The sequence below is a fragment of the Callionymus lyra genome, chromosome 5 (genome assembly GCF_982586985.1).
Source record: "Callionymus lyra chromosome 5, fCalLyr1.hap1.1, whole genome shotgun sequence".
NCBI lineage: Eukaryota > Metazoa > Chordata > Actinopteri > Syngnathiformes > Callionymidae > Callionymus > Callionymus lyra.
In genome coordinates this window covers 16,479,299-16,500,452 of record NC_141822.1, presented here as the reverse complement: position 1 = coordinate 16,500,452, position 21,154 = coordinate 16,479,299, and the positions used below count along the sequence as shown (strand labels likewise).

General features: G+C 36.7%; 3 protein-coding genes across 3 annotated transcripts; all 3 read right to left on the bottom strand.

The window, feature by feature from the left end:
- Positions 1-353: 353 nt before the first annotated feature.
- Positions 354-6,221, bottom strand: LOC148079542 (SWI/SNF-related matrix-associated actin-dependent regulator of chromatin subfamily B member 1-like). Its single transcript, XM_087791135.1, has 9 exons — positions 6,089-6,221; positions 5,392-5,503; positions 4,220-4,328; positions 3,921-4,058; positions 3,411-3,538; positions 3,176-3,342; positions 1,939-2,129; positions 1,569-1,700; positions 354-1,320 (listed from the first exon to the last, which is right to left on the bottom strand). The coding sequence occupies exons 1-9, from the start codon at positions 6,176-6,178 to the stop codon at positions 1,281-1,283; spliced, it is 1,107 nt and encodes a 368-aa protein (XP_087647261.1). The 5' UTR covers positions 6,179-6,221; the 3' UTR covers positions 354-1,280.
- A 455-nt stretch (positions 6,222-6,676) lies between these two features.
- LOC148079541 (derlin-2) lies at positions 6,677-10,049 on the bottom strand. Its single transcript, XM_087791133.1, has 7 exons — positions 9,902-10,049; positions 8,401-8,466; positions 8,244-8,317; positions 8,068-8,161; positions 7,638-7,833; positions 7,473-7,563; positions 6,677-7,363 (listed from the first exon to the last, which is right to left on the bottom strand). The coding sequence occupies exons 1-7, from the start codon at positions 9,992-9,994 to the stop codon at positions 7,258-7,260; spliced, it is 720 nt and encodes a 239-aa protein (XP_087647259.1). The 5' UTR covers positions 9,995-10,049; the 3' UTR covers positions 6,677-7,257.
- A 1,893-nt stretch (positions 10,050-11,942) lies between these two features.
- Positions 11,943-14,100, bottom strand: LOC148079540 (derlin-2-like). The gene is made up of 7 exons (XM_087791134.1): positions 13,980-14,100; positions 13,517-13,582; positions 13,129-13,202; positions 12,950-13,043; positions 12,669-12,861; positions 12,506-12,596; positions 11,943-12,424 (listed from the first exon to the last, which is right to left on the bottom strand). Exons 1-7 carry the CDS (start codon positions 14,070-14,072, stop codon positions 12,319-12,321), a joined length of 717 nt encoding a protein of 238 aa, XP_087647260.1. The 5' UTR covers positions 14,073-14,100; the 3' UTR covers positions 11,943-12,318.
- Positions 14,101-21,154: the final 7,054 nt, after the last annotated feature.

Here is a 21,154-nt window from a genome sequence, read left to right as displayed (position 1 = left end):
ATCACAGATAAAACACAGAACATATTAAGACTATACAGCGCACCAAAAATCCTTACATTTTTCAAAAATCGACTTGAACCAATTTGACGCTCAAAGATCTGTCAGAATGTTCGAAAGTCGCATCACTGTGTTTATCGAGGGCAAAATCCAACCCGTTTGTCTATATTAGTAGATTAATATTAATGTTGATATAGATGGATATGTTGTCATATAAAGGATAAGGGACAACAATACTAGTTAAAGTAGAATTTGGTGAAGGATTAAGATACATTGAGCGTCAAAGAATGACAACTCCTACTTCCTATTCTAAAAGATTTTGGCCCCCTGGCACCCCAGTTAGAGACGAATGAAAATGCTTGTCTTACATGTTTTATTTTTAATAAAAACAAAGTCATTGTGTACAAAAAGAAACACTGTAAATGAATACACATCACGTGTGACCCTAGTTTGTCATGACCTCTTAAGCATGCGAGCCAATTTACTGAAAAAAAAAGAAGAAGATGCCAAAAAACTTCATCTGAGCCGCTGTTAGTCATGATCGTACACTTCTTCAAGACCGTTAACATTCATATGAGGACAAATACACTTCTAACAGATTCCATCATCCTTCAAATGTAACAGCTGTGGTTCTATAGATACCAAAACAAAAAACCCATCCTGGTCCACCACTTTTCTTTTTAAGGTCATCCAAACTTGTGATTATATTTTGGACGCTTTGACAATATCAAAAGAAAAGTTCATGCATTTTTAAAGGACTTGAACTTTCTATTAGACAGTTGTTAGAACCGGAAGGAACAACAGTGCTGAGAATGTTTTGACCGTCATACGTTCACACAGACACAACGATGGAGCGCGAGCTGATAAATCCCAACCATGTGGTGGATTAAACAGAACAGCAGCCTGCATATGTGGTTCAAAGTGGCCGTTCATGTAACAAAGTACCCTAAAAAAAGTGAACAAACGGTTTTCAAAGCTGCCATCATGCTAACCAGGCACTTCCTATTATAGCTAAGAGAGACGTCAGTGTTGGATCTGATGAACTGTAACGGATTTTTCGGAATGACATGTAGTGTAAAAATTATGACGTCGTAACGAGACACACCATCATCTATTTTACCTGCTATCACTTGGTCCAGACGGAAACGGAAAAACCTGACGTGAGGCGTGTGAGTAGGTGAATGGATTTTTATGAGAAATGTCCAGGTGCCGTATAAATGACTGGCATGTGTGTCACCCTTAGTTGTGATCTCCAGAGCATCTGTTGTCGTGTCCAGAGCTCCCTACCAGGATGGAGCGGTGTTGGCCAGACGTCTCATGCGCCTAAAAATGAATGGAACAAAACAATGGAAAGGAATTAATCGCTGACTCAGCACGCTGACATTCGCCGAACTCATTTATGTCTGAGCTTGTGCTGAATAAATGATCACGTCACTTCTTGGAGTCAAATACTTAGACAAGTGAAGGCAAAATAACACTATGTATGAGTTGTAAATAAAGTCCTTTATTTCCCACAAAATCTAGTGAAATCTAGATCAATTTCAAATAATTAATGTGTCTCAGTCTCTCACCTCGTGTTCCTGTCTTGGTCTCTGATCTTCTTCTCCATCTCGGCATCAGTGAGGGTCTCCAGTAGGGGGCACCATTGGTCTGCTTCTCCCGTGTTACGGATCGCGATCTCGACCGCGGGCAAGGGGTTCTCGCTGGAATCATAAATGTTTTATTATGATCATTTCTAAAGCAGCTTTGACACCGACACGAGTCACAAAGTGCTTTATATAAGAGCAGAATTTTTTAAAATCTAAGATCATTCAGTTCAAGATGACTCATTAAGAACAGCAAGAAGATGAATATAATAAAACCAATAAACATTCTGAGACGCATATAAACTGACACAGTAGAATAATATTTGAGAAAATAAGCCGACGACGTGTGACGTACCTGAACGCATAAGTCCTCTGGTGCCAGCTCAGCTGACCGCGGATGCTGTAGGCAATAGTGGTGACGAATTCTCCACCCAGGCCCAACTCGGAGCACAACTTCAGAGCGAACGACTCGGGGGAATTCTCCTTCTCCGACATGTCCCACTCGAACTGGTCCACCAGGGAGATGTTGCCGACGTGGATGTTGAGCTGGATTGAAATATAAATTAAGGGATTACATTTAAAAGTTCAGGGAAATGTTTGTCAGGATTGGCAGGTGTAGGATGTTGGTCTAAAAGGTTTTTAACTGTTTCATCATTCACTTGTATGGCTGTTTAACGGTGCTGCTCATGTTGCCAGCTCTGGTAAGAAGTAAAACTGGAAAACTTGACTCATCAAATATGCGAACAATCCATACTTTAAATACATTTTAATGTGACAGAAAGTGTTGTTATAACATATATTATTCAACAGCGTTTCAAAATATATTTTGGGAATCAATGCTGCAGAACTAAAAATGACTGATGGGTTTAGATGTGAAACGTTAAACCCAAGAAAAGTGAGTTTATGTCTCTTTTTTCTTGTTTTCATTTGAGCGAACATCATTCTAAAATGATGATGGTAAAACACGGAAGCTATTTGATTGATTTTTTTGGCCAATATGTTTTTATTGTCAAAGGGGAAAATCAGTAGAATCTGAAAATATTTAATGCCAGTAACTTAAAAAACAGGATTGTTTTGTGGTGTTGTGGAAGTACAATAGAACACAAAATGATTTAATTAAATTAAAAACATTTTTTAATTACTCGTGAACGTGGGCTAAAACTAAAAGTGAAGTTGTAATTTGACAATATTTAACATGAAAAAAAGGGAATTAAATACTTTTATTAATTTATTTTTATTTTTTATTAATTTCCGAGTTTGGAATTAGCATTAATGTTTTATTACTTCTAATTTAACAGCCCTGCTGACTCAGACTGACTCTTTGCTTTTAGTGCACTTTGATACTCGTCTACACTGCCTGACACTAATCAACAATGACACTTTCTATTTTTTCTCTTTTCTTTGTGTTCTGAGTACTGTCTAATGGTGGAGTCTTTACAGAATTCTGTTATTTAGCATTTCTATATGCTGCATCATGACAATTACAACTCTTGAGTTATTACATCTTGTGACAGTGATTGATCACTGTGTTTATAAATGACATGCGAAAGCGAAACGTTAAAAAGAAGCAAAATAATAATAAAAAAACAAACCTTAATGATGACCCGTTGGTCCGCCTGCTCTTCCAGAATGCTGTCAGTGGGATAAGACTCTATCTGCTGACGGATGGCTGAGGCGATGGCGGGAACAAAGGCCAGAGGATTCAGGTCCAGGTCGTCACATAAAATCTCTGCAAACATCTCTGGAGTCATAAGTTTCTCTGTGGGAAAATATGAGCGAGGAAAGTTAGGCACACAATCTTGAACGTTTGCTGCTGCTGGTCTGTACCGTTCATGTTCCATGTGAAGGCATCTCGGAGTTTCTGTCCCTCTATTTCCATGTCTAGTCGGATGGGAACCAGCATCTCCAACTGAGCAGCATTTTCATGGATCAAAGCAGGATCGTGATCATCAAAGCTGAAATGCAAAAAACATTCTGTTTGATTCAGCAATAAAATGTGGCTGAAGTTTAAATATGCAAGAAAAAAACACATTGTTAGTGGTAAGATCATTTTTTGTACTATAAGGCAAAATAATAATGATAAGGTCTTCTATGGAGCTTTGTGGTGCAGCTTAACAACAGATCTTTGAGGCTGTGTTTCACATAAATTTGCTTTAAAGTCAGTAAGGAAACCACAATTATTACACAAGGCATACTCAATTATAAGACGCACTGTGATTTTTGCAAAGCTTGCTAGAGAAGCTCGTGTTTGAACATTGTTCTGTGGTCTGGATACAACAATCTGTCTGGACAATTGCCAGAACGGAAACATATAAACTATAAATGTCTCTTTCATACCAGAGTGGAAAGGTTCTCTTCTTGTCACGACCCATTCGGTTGCGGTTGATGGTGGTGGAGCAAGGCACTGCATCGAGGTGGTGAGAGCTGTTGGGCAGAGTTGGAACCCACTGGCTGCTCTTCTTTGATTTCTGCTCCCTTTGAGAAGGAAAAAAAATACCATGTCAATTTTTTTAAGTCATGAAATCTGCTCAGATCATAGAGCCATACAGTAGACAAATCCTATTAATGAATATAATATCAAGGTATATAGCAACAGAATAAACAAATAAATAAAATAAAAGTAGTGAAATAAATACCTGAGGTAAGAAGGGGGCTCTGTGCTTATGGACACTGCCTTGTATTTCTCATCATTCCCGTCAAAGATTTCTTCACATTCTGACGCCTTCAAGAGTGTGACACTAGTCGCTGCAGAGACGGAGACAAATGTTGAATGTGTAAATCAATAATCAGGACTTCAAAAAAAATTGTTCATTTTTACGAGACAGAAACATTTCGAGATCATTTGACAAATCACAGAAGTACATCACACAAACAAGTTTCAAAAGAACACAGTAAGAAGTATGAGAACATCTCATTTTAACTCATTAACACATTTAACGTATGCTCAAACGTGTTCACTATTTAAATCATGTGAGAACAAATAACAATTTAATTTTATGTCATTTACAAATGTGGACCTTGTTGAACTCAGTACTGGCTTTGTTTAGATATTATTTTAGTATCAACATCTTTGTGAAACCATTTTTTTGTTTTTTCTTTTACATTTTCTTACAAAATTATTTAGTGCCTTGTGATTCATTAGTTATTACAGGTACTTTAAAGCAACCCCTAGTTTCTGCTAACGTGTTTTAGTAGTTTCACCATTTACCCGTCGATTGATGATGATGTAGTTAATAAGGTAAGGTAAAACTTTATTGAAATTGTTTTTTTCCAATAGCCAATACATACAGCATTTTTTTTATAAAAATCAAAAAAATATTTAAATATTTAAAAAAAATCAAAAAATCAAAATCAAATAATAAGAAGAACATAAAGAGAAAGATCAAGATGATACAATCTAAGTCTAAAGATAAAGACAAAGAACATAGATCAAAGAAAAATAACAAAGACAAAAGGATACAAAGACTAACATAGAACAGAACATTTAGATACTTTCACTCCACTCCTGCCCCCGAACTCAGAATTGTACAATTTAATAGCCTGAGGAATGAATGAGTCCTTGAGTCTATTTGTTTTCCACCTGGGTAGGAGCATTCGTGCACTCATTCTGCTCTCATTAATGTTCATCTCTGAGGACTAATATAAATGTAGAATAAGATAAGGATGTCTAACAACAAGTTGTGATTATGTATAAGATTGAAGTTGATTCTAAAAACAGCAGATTATGGATAAACATTGAAATGAAAGAGGAAAGAGAGAATAACAAACCTTAAGTTGTAGCTGTCAAAACTAGACAGAAGACACTCACCATGAGACGATGCTACGATCTTCTTCCTCTCGTCCACTGAAGCCAACCTCCTCCACAGAGACGGATACCTCTTGTACAGAGAACCTCTGAACATACGCAAATAGTTGCCCACCTGGAAAATACATTGACATTGTTATGAGTTATAACAATTGCTAAAAAGTTATTAGGTCATATATGTTTAATAACCAAACACAGCGTGTAAACAATCATTTATATTGTTGTGTGTCCATTTTTTCTTGCTTTAATGTGACATTGTTTACATTTCAAAAATGATAACTGGACATCTGATTATAATGTATATGCATCTGAAATATATATATAGACAAATGACACATTGTAGACACATAAATAGCCACTATTTAGTTTATATATACATAGATTGTCTTTTATTGAGTTTGTTCATAAAAACAAACAACATAAATCAGCAAAAATGACGATTTGATCATTTTTAGCTTCGCTAACGATTTTAATTTTAAGACCAAATGTTGCATAGATGTAACAAAAGCTAGATCTAACACGAAGCAGTGCCAACCATTAAAATACGTTTTTGTGACTAGTGTAGATCAACTTGGTTTACTGGGGACATTTCTTTGTTGTGTAGCCACCGTTGGACGCTCACATGCTAACAAATTAGCCGCGAAAAATGCTAAAACATTAAATTCGTGTATGAATGCGTCCATGAAATATAGGCACCAACCTCCGATCCAACCATGTAAAAGTCCCCCTCTTCCTCGAGTTGGAATTTTATTGGTTTCTGGCCAAACGTTTTACTTAGAGCTAACTGCATCTTTGCGGTGTGTCGCTACACGGCTAACCAGGCTAGCCGTCCTCTCCAGAGGTGCGTTCAATGGCTGTAAAAAGGGGTAGGAAATCACACACTCAAAAAAGATTGAAGCCTACGGGTGAAAAGATGCGATGAATAAAATCTATAATAATGAAAAATAAAAATGAATGAAATTTGACAGGTTCAAATAAAAAAACATTGGTTTATTTTTTTCTATTTGACGAACAACTTAATATACGAGGAACAGTGGCGCCCTCTGTCGCTCCAAGTTAAGAAGGAGGTCAATCATACTGGAATATTATATTTCTTTTAAAATGCATTTTATAAAAAGGATACAATGAGGAAAAATGTATACCTCATGTGAGTATTTTCTCGACAAACTGCAATCATTTCCAACAACATCGACTTCTAAATGAAAAGTGTATTAGAACTTTAGCCAATATGGCCAAAACCAGTTCAAAATGGCAACGATAAAAACAAAGAAAACATTCGACCTGGTCCTCCATTGCTTTCATCAGATTTATTCAACAGAAAAGCATATTTTCAAAACAATAAAAAAAAATACAACAATATAACATAACCGACTGGAGAAGAAATCGAATGTAAGGCTGCTTGTGTATTAAAAGAGCAAAATGAATTGAACCTGTTAGTACCTGTCCCACTGCAACCACACACCATATCATTCATATAAATAAAACACATCATTTTTAGACGTCGATCGATTCATCGTTTTAAAAAAATGTTGAATGAAAAAACCTCTCCTTCCATATCCGTAACTGCTGCCATTGTTCCGTATGGTTGTGTCACAAGTGGAGAAACGCCACCTGTTCCTTAAGACTCCACATCCAGAGTTCCATCCCACGTCTTCATGAAAAATTAAAGCCCATCAAAGTTGCGTCTTGAGGAGTTTGGGGATGACTTCATCCGTAACATAAATACAACATGTGTGGATGTCCACAAAATGTCCCGGCTGATCGGTGATTTTCTCCTCATGATGTAACCGTCCATGTTCATTCCCTCTGCATCACAAAGACTGCGTCCACATATGTGAGCCATCAATGATGAATGATCTGCGGATATGTTCAGCCGTCAAGGCGCTGTCCTTCCCCCCAGGCGAATCCCCCTGGTTGGTCCTCGGGCAGTGGATTATAGTTGGGATCTTCCTCTGGTGTGTCGAACAGCATCTTTCTGTGAAACAGACAAGACAAATAACTTGGAGTGGATCATGAAAAAACACTCTGCACTTACGTATCCGAGTACAAGTGAAATAGAGAAGCTTCAGAGTCAAGAAACTTACATGATGGATGGAGTCTTGAGCCACCTTCCTCCTCCTGGCTGGTTAGGAAATACATCCTCCAGGAAGAAGTACACGTGACCAACAGCAATACCTTAAAACAACACAAAAAAAAATGATACGTTACCTTTTATGCAATTATGAAACACTAGTTGAATATTTGAATACCTAAAAGATCCACAATGATGGAGTTGCCTAGCAACAATGAGAATCCCATCAGCACCCAGGGTAGAAAAGGTGCCTGGAAATTCAGAAGGCCAAAGAAATTCATGCGGACGTTTGGGTTCCGTCGACTCCATATGTATACCAGCATGATGGTGAAGGCTTGACCCAGGAACACTAGACTCACAAACGTGCCAAAAATCTGAAAAGATGTTAAAGAATTTTGATAAAATGAACAGACACGCGTTATAAACAACAACACTTAGTGTTGAGAAGGAGCAGCTGGATTATAGATAGATAGATATGTATGTTCTTAAGTGACAAAATCACACATATGAGACAATCTAATTGAAAATTTCTCTATTTCAGTAGTACTCAGAACAGGAAAATATGACAAATGTACGAGGGAAACATTGGACTTCTTTGAGAAGGATACAGTCATGAGAAGTCCACCGAAGAGGAACATGAAGACAAAGTCGGCCGTTCGTCCTCTGAAAGATCCTTCCTCGAGCATGCGACAGTATCTATACCTGGAGTCACACGGTTAAGGAGAAACACTCTTGCCATCTGCACTTCTTCATAGTTAGATCGACACCGGGAGTGAAAGGATACAAAAATATCATATTGAACAGGAAATTGAACCCAACTGGTCCAAAAAACAGGAAGTTTGTTATGAGTCGCCATATCTGTAGAGACAAAAGAAACGTTAACAAACAAATATAACGTTAAAACCAGCACTAAATGTTGTATTGTATCCACGTGGGGTTACCTGGTAATTCTTTATAATTAAATCTGGATTGAAGTACAGCTGAAATGGTGTGATAATTTCTAGTTGCTGTAAAGAAAAAGAACATGTTTAAATAATTCATCATTTAATACTGTATGCTTATTACACATTAGCGTCATACTGTTATGCCAAAAAAAACTAATTTTAACCTGCTCTGATTATATATCCGTTTTTCATGGTCTATTTAAAAGTACAAAAACGATGGTAACTGCATGCCAACAATGGGTTTTGGGTAACAATAAGCATTTTAATTTGGAGTTACTAGAAAGATTGTGCTTATTCTGATGGATTATGCCAGGGGTATACATTTGCTCAGGGGCCAATTAATACACGGTGACTGTCATGAGGGGGACATCAAGACAAAAAGGCAAGACGTATAGGATAGAAAAACTTGGAAGAAAAACACAAGAAAAAAAGATAAACTAGAATAAAATAAATAACCTTTTTCTTAATATAATCTCAATATTCACTCAACGGAATATTCACAAAAACGCCACCAAAAAGGTACAAAGTCCAAAACAAAAGGACCTAAGAAACATATATATATATATATATAACAATATTATGTATTAATTATTTTAGCCATAAGTCACATTTTGTGTATGTTCAACTCAACGCATAAATACAGTCAAAGGGTCGCATGTGGCCCCGGGTCACACTTTGACTGGTTTAGACACATATGTGGTAGAGCAGGTCATACGCTGGATAAGATACATGAAGAGGTTACGCCTGACTTAGGAACATGTGCTCGATAAGTTAAGACTGAGAATTGCGGACTTGCTGTTAAAAACCTCTAATGGGGGAAAAACAAACCTAGAATTTACTCCAGGTTATTCAGTTCAGCTTTTCAAATCAGCAAAGACAGTGACAAAACAGGTAATTCCGTGAAGCAAAATTGAAACTAAAGACAGTTTGGTGATCAATTACTGTCTTGAACTAACATTAAAACACGTCTTATTGTATTATAAGGTAAGGTAAGACTTTATTGATCCCTCAGGAGGTCTCCTTCGGGAAATTGTTTAATTGTTTTATTGATAGGTTTTACACTGAGATTCATTTGACAGCAATTCCTGACAAAACTTTTAGACATTGATCTCATTTATTTCCATCTCATATTAAACATCTAGTGAAGCTAACCTTCTACTGTTATCATTTTAGCTACTGGCTAGTTAGCTATACTGCATTATTATTTACGAATTAAATCAAATGAGTGTAGTTTCTAACATGTTAGTAACTAAACATTTTTGATTTTTTTAAAAGTGTTAAATAACAAACGAACTACTATTGATAACTAACACTTCGATACAAAAAAAATATTAAAGCCATTAAAAACATTCAACCGGTTCCAGCAGCGGCTGCTCTCGCTGCTAGCGGCTCGGCTATCCAGGGGCTAGCAGCTACAAGAAGCCCCTTCCTCTCTCGTAAATCCACCCGAGTCCGGTTCCGAACCCACGCAGCGAGCAACACGGAGGTCGAGTCTCACCACGGCTGCAGTAGTAAGGACACACGCGGTGGTGTAGGCTCTGGTCACGACAGGAATCTGCAAATATTCCTGTTGTAAGGTTTGATAAGCCATTTTGGATACACAAGGAGAAGCTTCCGGCACTTTTCTGACACGTCACTGAACGAGGTACGGGCCACGTGACTCGTGACGTCAATGGAGAAGGCAACGTGGATTCCTGAGCGCGTTCGGTTGGTTTTTTTCGTCATCCACCGTGGTGTACCCGGAGTAGACCTCTCAGATCACGATCACGGTAGAGAACCACAAATAAAAAATAAATAAATAAATAAAAGTCAATTACATGTATTTGTAAAAACAGTTAATCACAGACATTTATGGATAAATATAACAATATTTTCGACACACAACACAGGTGGTTTTGACATTACTTTATAGAAAAAAAGAGTACTTTTTTTTTTTTTTTACAATAACTTTTATAGATTTTACATTGTGAGTAAATATTAGATCGACTGGGCACACCAACTAATATAACAATAATTTAAGGATTCGAATTACGCTCAAGTAGAAGAACTCACATTTCTCCGATCCTTAAACTCTTCACTGGCTTCCAGTTTCTTTCAGGATCAACTTTAAAATTCTGGTTCTTACTTTCAGATCTATTCATGGTCAGGCTCCTCCTTACATCATTGATCTGATCAAGCCTTACATCCCCGCTCGGGCTCTGAGGTCTGTGTTCCACGCACACGGTTCAGGACCAGAGGAGAGAGTATATACCTTTAAAGTATATACTTTATTGAATATTGTTTTGATTGTTTAAACACTTTGTGACCCTGGTCTGGAAAAGCGCTATACAAATAAAAATTACTTACTTACTTACTTGTTTTATTTATATTGAAATAATTTATAGAAAATAACAATGTGACAAACCACTGTCACTGCTGCTCTGACATCTGTAGTAATTGTCTGTTCAGCTCCTTCACCTGTTGTTGGTACAGGTTTTTACAAGTTTTCCATTAGATGAAAAGATGAACGAACCCTGATTGTTAATATTATATTCATTTCATTGACTTTTGCTTGTCCTAGGTTATAATCTATCAATCTTGTGTCACCTTGAACTCACTTCCATAACAAAATTAAAATCCAATCCCAGTTGAAAGATCTGTAAATATTTACCAACTGTTTATTTATCATGAACTCTTGGCAGCGCAGTAAAAGCTCCATTTATTAAAGGATGACCCAGAAGTTTACCTTGACTGGGAAGTCTGGGAAAAGGGAAGCTGCTGAAAAAGCTCATAACTGATTAATATTTGAATTAAAAAATACAAACAATTTAAAATATTTTACACTGATTAATGAATCAGTGTAAAATATTTTAAATTGATTAATGAATCAGTGTGCTACATCATTTGTTACTGAACAAAACAAGCAAGTCTAGTTTGTACAAGATTTATGACCAGAAAAGCCTTTCAATGGGTTTGAATAAAATAACGAAATAATAAGATGTTGTAAGAGAAAATCAAAAAAGCCAAAATTAATTTCCGAATATTCCTTTTTTTTCTTCTTCCACTTTCAAACTTTTCTGCACAAACATCATAAGCCTTTCTCACACAATTGAAGTGAGCAGAATAAAACTTATAATACACCGAAATGTACTGCATATAATACCACAACATGCATTAAAATGGCTTTATCTCCATTCAAGGAGTAAATAAAAAAAAAAATGTCACGAGGATAGAAACTACTATGCAATTTATTGCCTAGATTGGCTCAGGCCTATTAACATTAAGACTTTGTATTAATATCTTTGTTTTTAATCAAATAATATTGTCAGTTCTTTAAGTGTTTTATTATCTTTGAGTTCACTTTGAATGCATATAAATATACCTTAAATTCACAAAAGTTTGTTATAAGTAAAGTATGTTGAATAGTAAATTTAAGATACACAAAATCTTTGGCTTGTCTGTGATTAACAAGCAGTAAATGATTGTGAAAAACATTGTCAACATGATCTTGTGGTAGAGACCGTTTGGAAAAACACTCATCAGACAAATATCAGTTTAACATTCGGAGCAAACTTTTATTTTCTAAACGCAGAATCAAATATTTTTTTCTTCCAAAATGATACAAAAAAATAACTACATCAATGCAGCAGGTAGCAATAGCGAAGGATTCACCTCAGACCGACTCACAGTGCATCAGGTCTTGGTTCACCTTATGTAAAAAACATAACTAGTTTGTGAAAATCAATACTTAAAACACATCAAAGTGGTGACAAATTTGAGGATGAGTTCATCAAAAAAATAAATTCAACATGTGTGGATCTCCAGAAAATGTCCTTGCTGACGAGGTATTCCCTGTTCATATAGAATAAAACCACCATGTTCAAAGACTGTGTCCACATATGCGAGCCATCAATCATGAATGATCTCGGGACTTGTTCAGCCATCAAGGCGCTGTCCGTCAACCCAGGCGAATCCTCCTGGTTGCTCCTCAGGCAGCGGATTATAGTTCGGATCTTCCTCTGGTGTGTCGAACAGCATCTTTCTGTGAAACAGACGTGACAAAGAACTTGGATGTAGAGTTCAACACGGATTGAAAAATCTCTGAGATGATGTAAAAACGTACAAGAACAATGGAGTCTTGAGCCATCTCCCTCCTCCTGGCTGGTTAGGAAATACATCCTCCAGGAAGAAGTACACGTGACCGACAGCAATACCTTAAAACAACACAAACATGATACGTTTTTTTTTTTTTTATTAAACTACGAAATACTTTTCAATATTAATACCTAAAAGATCCACGATGATGGAGTTGCCTAGCAACAAGGAGAATCCGATCAGCACCCAGGGTAGAGAAGGTGCATTAAAATTTAGCTCGAAGAAATTCAAGCGGACGTTTGGGTTCCTTCGACTCCATATGTATACCAGCATGATAGTGAAGGCCTCACCCAGGAACACTACGCTCACAAATGTTCCAAAAATCTGAAAAGACGTTAAAGAACTGAACAAAATATTCAGAAACTTGATGATTATAGAAGTTTTGGGCGGGAAACTTCTTTGAGAAGGATACAGTCATGAGAAGTCCACCGAAGAGGAACATGAAGACAAAGTCGGCCGTCCGTCCTCTGAAAGATCCTTCCTCGAGCATGCGACAGTATCTATACCTGGAGTCACACGGTTAAGGAGAAATACTCTTGCCATCTGCACTTCTTCGTAGTTAGACCGACACCAGGTGTCGTGAAAGGATACAAAAATATCATATTGAACAGGAAATTGAACCCAACTGGTCCAAAAAACAGGAAGTTTGTTATGAGTCGCCATATCTGTAGAGACAAAAGAAAGTAAACCAAAAAATATAGCACCTAAAGTTTACATTACTTTAACATGTTATTTTGAATGAATGAGTGAATTAATACATTTATTTTGAACATTTTTAACACAAATGTGCACATGCAAAACAAATGCAAAACATTAAAATGAAGCAAACAAACAAAAGACACATTTCTACACAGCTACCTTATGAATGACCAATATATAAACTCCCATATGAATACAAATTGTATATATACACAATATATATGATGTCGAACACTGTGAATGTCATCTGCACAACAATACATCTATAAACGAATCTCACCTGGTATTTCTTTATTATTAAGTGTGGATTGTAGTACAGCTGGAAAGGGGTGATAATGTCTAGTTGCTGTGGAGGAAAACAACATGTTAATTAAATTCCTTAATCGAAAGTTGTGAATGTTTATTTCTGTGTTTTTGCACCACTAGGTGTCACCAATAGGGCTGTTTTTGAAGCCCCGGATATAAGCACATTAGTTTAATGACTCATGAATTCGTTTATCTTATCGTCTTATATTAAATTAACACGATCAAGCATGACATATTAACACTTTTTTTTTTATTTTTAAAAAGCGCAAAACCACTGCTGTAGAACAGAAGTGTTTGCGACTGTGCTGTAATTTGTCCCTGCTGGGTTGCCATAAAAACACGTGTCCTGTTGACAAGACTCCTCTAGTTCTGACGTTACAAATAAATAGTACTACAGTTCTGACCCGCGCAGCGAGTACACGGAGGTACAGTCTCACCACAGCCGCAGTAGTAAGAACACACGCGGTGGTGTAAGCTCTCGTCACCACAGGAATCTGTAAATATTCCTGGTGTAAGGTTTGATAAGCCATTTTGGATATTGCTGAAGCTTCCGGCACTTTTCTGACACGTCATTGATCTAGGTGACAGGCCAGGGCACGTGACGTCAGCACGAACGAGAGAACGTAGATTAAACTCCTGAGATTAATTATTATTATTTATTATTATTATTATTAGAGTCCATCATGAGTACAGTAGTTCTTATTTCTGTACTGCTACCACGAAAAATAATCATCGTTTTTGATATAAGTATGTATCAGAACAACAACTGCAGGTGGAGTGTATTCTATGAACTTTATTTTTCAGTGTATCTGTAAGTTTTTCCTTTAAAATAAAAAATGTAATACAATACAATTTTTGCATTCGTCATACACATTCATTTGGATACTTTTCAACTTCAACAAATAATTTTAATTTGTTGTAATACATTTTCTTAAACTTAAATCAAATAATTATTCACAGTAAAACGATTTTATTTCTATTTCTATTATATTTCTATTTATAATATTATCTATATTTTTTTCAAAAGTAACCAACAATTAGCGTCTGTATTTAAAGAGTTTTCAGTTGATTATACAAGATATTATAGAGACTTGGAGAAGTTGAGAGAAGAACAGTTTCTACTATTTTTACCTCTTAATCATACTTTTCTATTTCACTAAACACAATATTTATTTTATACTTGAGTTACTTTGTCATGCTTTCCTTATTTATGTCAAGTCAAGTGTATGTCATTTATGGAGGTAATGTGAGCCGTACGTAAGTAATTCTGTTTATGTTATTAAGGTTCTTAATAATTCATGTTAATCATTTACTTTTAAGCAGTCAGTGCATAATGTCACTTTTGTATATTTCCAAATTCATGATCTTTGAAACTCGAGATGTTTTGATGAGGCTTCATGAAACAGCTGATGAGGCATCATGATACGGTGGCTTCATTTTAAAAGGCCACTAGATGGCACCGCATGCTTTATAATCCTTGGCTCTGAGCTACTCATTTAATGAAATCTGGAATAATTTTAAATTTTCAAACGGAGTCAATGCATCGTGGTTTCTGGAAGTTTCTCTTCTCTCACCTCCGTCGGCTTCACTGTGATGAAGTTCCTCTCTTTGGCGCTCGCTCTTTGTGCGTCAACGATTTTCTGAAGCAGACTGTGATATGTGATGATTCATTCGCTGACGTCCCCCGATCCCTCTCAAACCTCTAGATTTATTTTTTCTCAGGTTACATAAAGATATCAAGTGGAGCTGTCACCACGAACTCTCAGATGACCCTAAAGTGTTTCGACAACAACATGAAACGCTTCCGTGTGTCTTTGTTGTTGCAGCTTGACGACTTCAAGTGTGAATATTTATATTAGAGCTGTAGAAGGATCACGTTGACATAAGTGGCACATGTGCACTCAGACGTCGCCACAAAAAATGGGATCAAAGTGTTGATGATGGATGAAGGCTTCATCAACATGAGGAGCGACTGGTTATCTCTGCTGGCCTGACAGCCATGAAATCAAAAACAAAAATGAAACGAGCGTCTCGGTTTGCGACATACAAGCTGGTTTCAACTGGGCTCGCAGCTCATGTGTTTACTTTCATGTGGGTTTCTGTAACTGAAGACTCTGTATTTTTTTTATACGGCGCTTGTGCTCGCTGCTTTCCTCCTCTATTGTCTGACAACAACTCCTTTTGAACCGTGACAGACTCTTTTGTCAGTCTGATCCTGTCCTCTTCTTTACCCCTCCAGAAGCTCTTTTGGTCTTTTATCAGTCTGCATGGCGCGCTCCTCATCTCCTCTGCTCGCCGTCTGTTCGCTCCTCTGTCTCCTCTCACGCTACTTCGGCAGCAGCTGGATCTGTATTCATCAATCTGTCAACCAGCTCGAGTTCATAGTCAAAGTTTCTATGCAGGGAGCCACTAAAGGGGCTTGACCTCAAGGTGATCTGAGGAAGATTCAACTCTTCTTTTTTGACTCATCTTTTGACTCGACCTTCTTGTTATCAGTTGATATAAATGTAAACTATCCATCGTCACAACACTCAACTCAATCTAGATTTCTTGGGCATTGACAGTTGTACTATGATACATTACTCTAGACTCTAGGAATGATCAGCTAGTTAAGATAACCTATGTTTTATGTTTAATAAACCATAACAATTGCTTGGATATGTCTTGCTGTGTATCATCACTGATTTGATCCAGCCTTACACCCCAGCTCGGGCTCTGAGGTCTGTGGATCAGAATCTACTGATGGTTCCTCGAACACGGTTCAGGACTAGAGGAGAGAAATCCTTTCAGGCTGTTGCTCTTAGGCTTTGGAAAAATCTTCCTCTCACTCTGTGTTTGATGATCTACTGACTCCTTCAAGAAACATCTTAAGACGTTTTTATTTGTTCAGGCTTTTCCTTGATTTTCTGGAACTCCTGTTGTGTTATCAGTTTTATCTTGACCTTTAAAGTATATATTTTATTGAATATTGTTTTGATTGTTTAAGCGCTTTGTGACCCTGGTCTGGAAAAGCACTATATAAATAAAAATTACTTACTTACTTACTTACATATTTGAATCATAAACACCCATACGATCCAAACCAAACCACTTGAGGTCCGGTCCACTTCTATAGTCAGAAAAAAACATGTCGCTCACCTTCATAGCTTACTTTGGCAGTATATAATCTCCACTTTCTAGAAAGTAACCTGATAAAAGATGTTCTACTATTATTTCTAGTTGTTTCGTTAGCCAAATAACAATAGATACACAAGTGTATAAATAATTTAACATGCATGTATTTAAATAGTAACAGTTGTCTTCCCCTAATTGACTACTTTGTGTATATATTTATCAGTACGTTCGTCTGTAAATCCCATGTTTTCTTTGGTAACTTTACCTTGCTTTGAGAGGCTCTGCCGATTCATCTACACCGACGCTCCCCGGCTTACCATAAAACACAAACTTTGCCATAAGGGATGCAAAGTGCGGCACAAACTACAGTTTTATCAGCTTTATTTGAAAACCCATTATTTATGGGTGAACGGGCCGCGGGCCAGTCACGATTGTTGGAAGGGCCTGCTTTACAGTGATTGGTCGAAAAAGCTTCGTGAAGGTCACTTTTCTTTTAAAGATGTGAATAAACTGAATAAAAGGAATAAATGAATGGATGATTTAACAGAAACATGCATCTATTACGGGTTGAGTATGGATGTGTGGAGTTCCTCAGGGTACTCCAAAACACACTCTTGGGTAGAAGTGTGTTTATGTAGACTGGTACTGTCTCTGTTAATGTTTTTTTTTGTGCTTGGACTTGACTACGCGCATGTGCACTGTGTCGCCAGTAGAGGGCGCTCTAGCTTGCGACAACTAACCATCAGCACAGGCAGCAGGACAACATGACCTATAGCATCACTTCATTTCCTCTGAACTCATCCAAGTCCAAACCACAGTGGACAGAAGCTAATCCACTTAAAACCTGAGCTCCCAACTAGACAGAAGAGAAACATTGAAGTGGACAAAGTGAGAGCATTTTCCATTTAATAGAAGCAGCTTCTTCCCCTCAGTCTTGTTTTGATTTAAAAATGACCTTAAAGCAATACGAATGGACGGAATCAGCAGTTTGATGAATCTATGCATAAGATAATGAAGACAATGATGAGATGATCAATAGTAATGACTCGGGTCCAGGTCAGCGCACACACCAGGTTCATTCTGACGTTATACTTAAAATAAATTTACTGCTTAGCTTAAAGGGAAATAAAAAATAAATCAACACAAATTGCTCCCAGACAACGTTAAACATTTAGTTTTATAAAAGCACATCATTTATTGCACACTCAGGAGGAACCAAGTCTTCTCATTATGACTGTTTTTTCTACTTATATTTGCTTATTACGCAGCTCAATAGTTTATATATATATATATATAAATAGCTCATGTTAATCACATTGTTCTAAAGATAAAATGCAGCTCAGTCGCGTTCATATCAGTTCACGTCACATATCTAGAAACAACGTGTGTCTAATATTATTGGATGTGACGTGTATCATAAGAGCAGAGAGTCTTTGTCATGAACCTGCTTCATTCCTGCAGAAGCAATTTGTCTAAAAGGTAAACCAGAGTACATCCATGTGTGTGTGTGTGTGTGTGTGTGTGTGTGTGTGCGTGTGTGTTCTTACACTTGTGAGCAGCTTGTATAATGTCATGTCAGCACACATATATTCAGTCAGATTGATATGTCTAATGAACACACATGCATATATGTACACACACACACACCAACACGCGCGCACACACACATATGTAAGTAAGTAAGTAATTTATATTTATAGAGCGCTTTTCCAGACCAGGGTCACAAAGCGCTTAAAAAATCCAAACAATACTTAATAAAATATATACTTAAAAGATCAAGATAACACCGAGAATAACACAGGAGTGAACGTGTGCGGCCTCTGGGTCAGAGATCACACAAGGGTTAAAAAAACCCCACATATATACTGTACATACACACACTCACACACACAGATACACATATATACATACACAAACTCACACAGACACACTTATAAACATGTATACTGTTCACACACCCACACCCACGGGCACACACACCTATACACATATATACACATTCACACACATTAATACATATATAAACACACACCCAAAAGCACACACAAGCACATATATATGTTTATACCTATATACACACAGAAACACGCACATATATTCAAACAGGCACACACACCTACACACAGTCACACACACCCACTCTCACGCATACACATTACACCTATATACACCCACTGACACAAACACACCGACACACACCTGTACACACATATACAAACTCACACACATATGCACACACAAACCCACAAGCACACATGCGCACATATATGCACCTATATACACACAGGTACACACACCTACACATATATACACAGGGGCACACACACCTATAAACACACACACACCTATATACACACAAATGCAATCATGAAAACACACACACCATACAACACACACAAATATGCACACAGGAAAACCCAAAAAAAACCCCACTCTATAATACAAACACCCCTACACACAAACACATACGCACACACAAGTAACCTTCACAGACACAAACAAACACAAACAAAAAAACACACTATTCAGACTTTAGCCAGGATGAAGAGCTCCTCACAGCACAAGCTCAATACTCTAAAGAGAGAACATAAAAAGCCAGAGTTTACAGGCCATCAGCTCTTGAATGCATTCCAGCAATCAAACATCACACAGCAGGGCCTGTCCCAGCTACACGGGGCAAGAGGTGGGTGCTCCCTAGATAGACATTATTTTTTACAAATGATTTTGAAAGAAAAGTGTCTGAATAAAGTTATTAATCATATTTGATAATATACTTGATAATAAACCTGCTGGCTGAGATGGTTTGTAAAGACATATGATCTGCTTTGATGATGACGCTGACGATCGGGTGGGATGTGAAGAAATATCATGAATACACCATAGCAGAACTGGAAGATTAATCCTCACCACAAAAGAGTAAATATTAAAAGTCCTGCAGTGGCGTCTCATTGGATTAAAACCAAGAAATGGATTATAGGAACATGCTGGATGTTCAAAGCAGTTGTGGGACTGTCAAGAGTTCAGACTTGTTTCCCTTCAGTCTGGAGCTTTTTTGAAGGAAAGAAGGAGGAAAAACTATCATTGTTGAAATGATCCACAGGGATGAAGACTCAATTGGGAGCTATTCAAATCCTGCTCACTGCTACACTTCGTCATATTGAATTACTTAGGAACAGACTATTGAATTTACAGCTATTGACTCAGTTTTCAAGTACCTTTTCTTTTGTGCTCCATATTTGTTTTTCCCCGTGTGTGCGTTTTCCTGTTTGTGTCAGTGCTGATATGATAATAATAAAAGTGAAACAGAAAACAAGTGAGCAGACTTAAACAGTTGCATTCATTTATACTGAGGGTAGAAAAGTTTTGAAAACTGAAAACACCTCGCAACCTGAGAGAATAATTATACTGTTATATGGTCAATTAAACTTTTGAAAATTTTATATAACAGCATAATATGTTGTTAATATTTTTTTAATTGGTCTTTAAAATAATTGTTTTTTAAAATGAAATACTCAATTGTGTGAAATTATTCTGCAAAAAAAGAAAGAAATTGAGTTAAAGAAAAAGGAAAATTAGATTAGGATAATCACATATTTTTAAACACAAGTAATATTAATGAAATACATTTTTCAAGAAATCAAATTAAGATTTTCATTGTCATAATATTAAAACAAACATATTCTTGTAAAGCTGAACATGTACCTGTACAAGAAGAACTACATCATGATTAGTAAAAGTCAAAACTGTAATTTAAATTTAAAAAATATAAATCCTAAAAAAGTATTCACTTTAAAGCTGTTTTTCTTCATGTTGGTAATATGATCCCAACGCTAATAAAAGCAGATAAATAACCAAGTAAAACAATCCAAGATGATCAATGGATGAAGAATGTGATTCATAAAAATATAAATGAGATAGAGATATTATTAATAGCAAAAATAGAAACTCTTGAAACTCTTCTTGAACAAAAAACGATAAAACATTTCTACACGCTCGCTCACGTAATGGCCTCACAAAGGTCAGATTTATGCACGCAAAGAGCCACATGAGGCCCCTGGGCGGCTCTTATTCCACTTTCCAAGAGGCATTATAGAACATTTGCCCACAGAAAATATTGTATTCCAGCTTTTTAACCAAATAGGGAAAACAAAATGTACAAAAATGAATGTTTTTCCAGCTATTTAATAATGTAGCATTACAGCTATGTTAGTTTGTGTAGAACTGACTTTCGTATTCCAGTTATATCTTTTAATATTTAAATCTTCTTAACGTTTTCATCTTTTTTAATAGAGATAGAAAGATGACGGTGTCACATTAGCGTGTCTCTCGTTGTGACTTGCCGTTGGTGTCGCAGAATCTATTGAGTCAAATAATAATTATCATTTATTTTCCTAAATTAATCTAAAGTTTTCTCATCGCCTGAAGAAAGAACCAATTTTCTCCTTTTAAGTAACCAACTCCATATTATTGCCCATCAATGTCCACGACTACGGACGCT

Bases quoted from the DNA above. Each gene is read 5' to 3' on its own strand.
- LOC148079542 (XM_087791135.1), bottom strand. From the start codon at position 6,178: ATGCAGTTAGCTCTAAGTAAAACGTTTGGCCAGAAACCAATAAAATTC. The intron at 5,504-6,088 runs GTTGGTGCCTAT...TGTATTTTCCAG, and splicing joins TTTACATGGTTGGATCGGAG to GTGGGCAACTATTTGCGTAT. The intron at 3,343-3,410 runs GTACAGACCAGC...ATTTTCCCACAG, and splicing joins CTTCACATGGAACATGAACG to AGAAACTTATGACTCCAGAG.
- LOC148079541 (XM_087791133.1), bottom strand. From the start codon at position 9,994: ATGGCTTATCAAACCTTACAACAGGAATATTTGCAGATTCCTGTCGTG. The intron at 8,162-8,243 runs GTATCCTTTCAC...GTGTGACTCCAG, and splicing joins CTGTTCAATATGATATTTTT to GTATAGATACTGTCGCATGC. The intron at 7,564-7,637 runs GTATTCAAATAT...TGTTGTTTTAAG, and splicing joins CATCATTGTGGATCTTTTAG to GTATTGCTGTTGGTCACGTG.
- LOC148079540 (XM_087791134.1), bottom strand. From the start codon at position 14,072: ATGGCTTATCAAACCTTACACCAGGAATATTTACAGATTCCTGTGGTG. The intron at 12,862-12,949 runs GTATCCTTCTCA...ACGTCTTTTCAG, and splicing joins TCGGTGGACTTCTCATGACT to ATTTTTGGAACATTTGTGAG. The intron at 12,597-12,668 runs GTATTAATATTG...TGTTGTTTTAAG, and splicing joins CATCATCGTGGATCTTTTAG to GTATTGCTGTCGGTCACGTG.